This window comes from Volvox carteri, assembly GCF_000143455.1.
Source record: "Volvox carteri f. nagariensis unplaced genomic scaffold VOLCAscaffold_59, whole genome shotgun sequence".
NCBI lineage: Eukaryota > Viridiplantae > Chlorophyta > Chlorophyceae > Chlamydomonadales > Volvocaceae > Volvox > Volvox carteri.
In genome coordinates, this window is record NW_003307602.1 from 358,743 (window position 1) to 359,563 (window position 821).

The following is an 821-nucleotide window of genomic DNA, read 5'->3' on the forward strand; positions in this document are numbered from 1 at the left end:
CCGCCGCCGCCGCCGCCGCCGCCGTCGGAGGCGGCGGCGGCGCTGGCGGCCGCGGGGATTTCACGCTGGGCCATGCGGCCGCCCGGGTGAACGCTGTCGAAAACTGGTACGACGATATTTGCGTACGACATTTGGCCAGGCCTGACTAACCATCCCTTCCCCCCGGCGTCGTCCGCAATACCAAAACACCTGCCCGCGCACATAATATTTTGACACTTGACAGGTCCTAGATTTTGGTCCTCAGTCCCTTTGTCTCTCTGTATGTCACCCTGTGATGTCCTTTTTGAGGCGCCTGGTGGGCAAAGTCTTCTTCTTGACGCGCTCAAAACCGCCACTATGCACCTCCACAGCACAGCATAACACAGCAAAGCACAGCAAAGCGGCCTCGTGGGGAAGGCCTCTGAATTCCTGCCTTGAAAGGGGGGGGTACGTTTTGCATCTGTTCGGTCTGTGATTTGTCCTTTCTGCGGGCCACCACCCCCACCCCCCGCCGGCACGCGCGCGCGCGAGAGAGAGAGAGAGAGGGAGAGAGAGAGAGAGAGAGAGAAGGGGGGGAGAACGCCTTGGTGCCCAGGTCCGATAATGGATTTTAAATATCGAACGTATGTCTCTCTGTGTGTGTGTGTGTGTGTGTGTCGTTGCTTCCCTTTTTGCCTCATTTCTTTCCTCCATCTCTCCGGTCATCTTTTGTTTTCCCTCGTCGTCCTCCGCAGGGGCAAGGGCCCTCTGGGTAACATCAACGCGGCCAAGCGCGACATGGTTGTGGGTCGACATGCGCCGGATAACTGTGAGGGGGAGGGGGAGGGGGAGGGGGAGGGGGA

General features: G+C 59.4%; 1 protein-coding gene across 1 annotated transcript in view; it reads left to right on the forward strand.

Annotated features, from left to right (window-relative positions):
• VOLCADRAFT_121499 (uncharacterized protein) overlaps positions 1-821 on the forward strand; it is a gene marked incomplete at both ends in the record, with an annotated part of 9,713 nt that overhangs the window by 6,192 nt on the left and 2,700 nt on the right. The window contains one exon of the mRNA XM_002956214.1: positions 714-762. Coding sequence (XP_002956260.1) covers positions 714-762 — 49 coding nt within the window. The remainder of the gene's footprint in view (positions 1-713; positions 763-821) is intronic.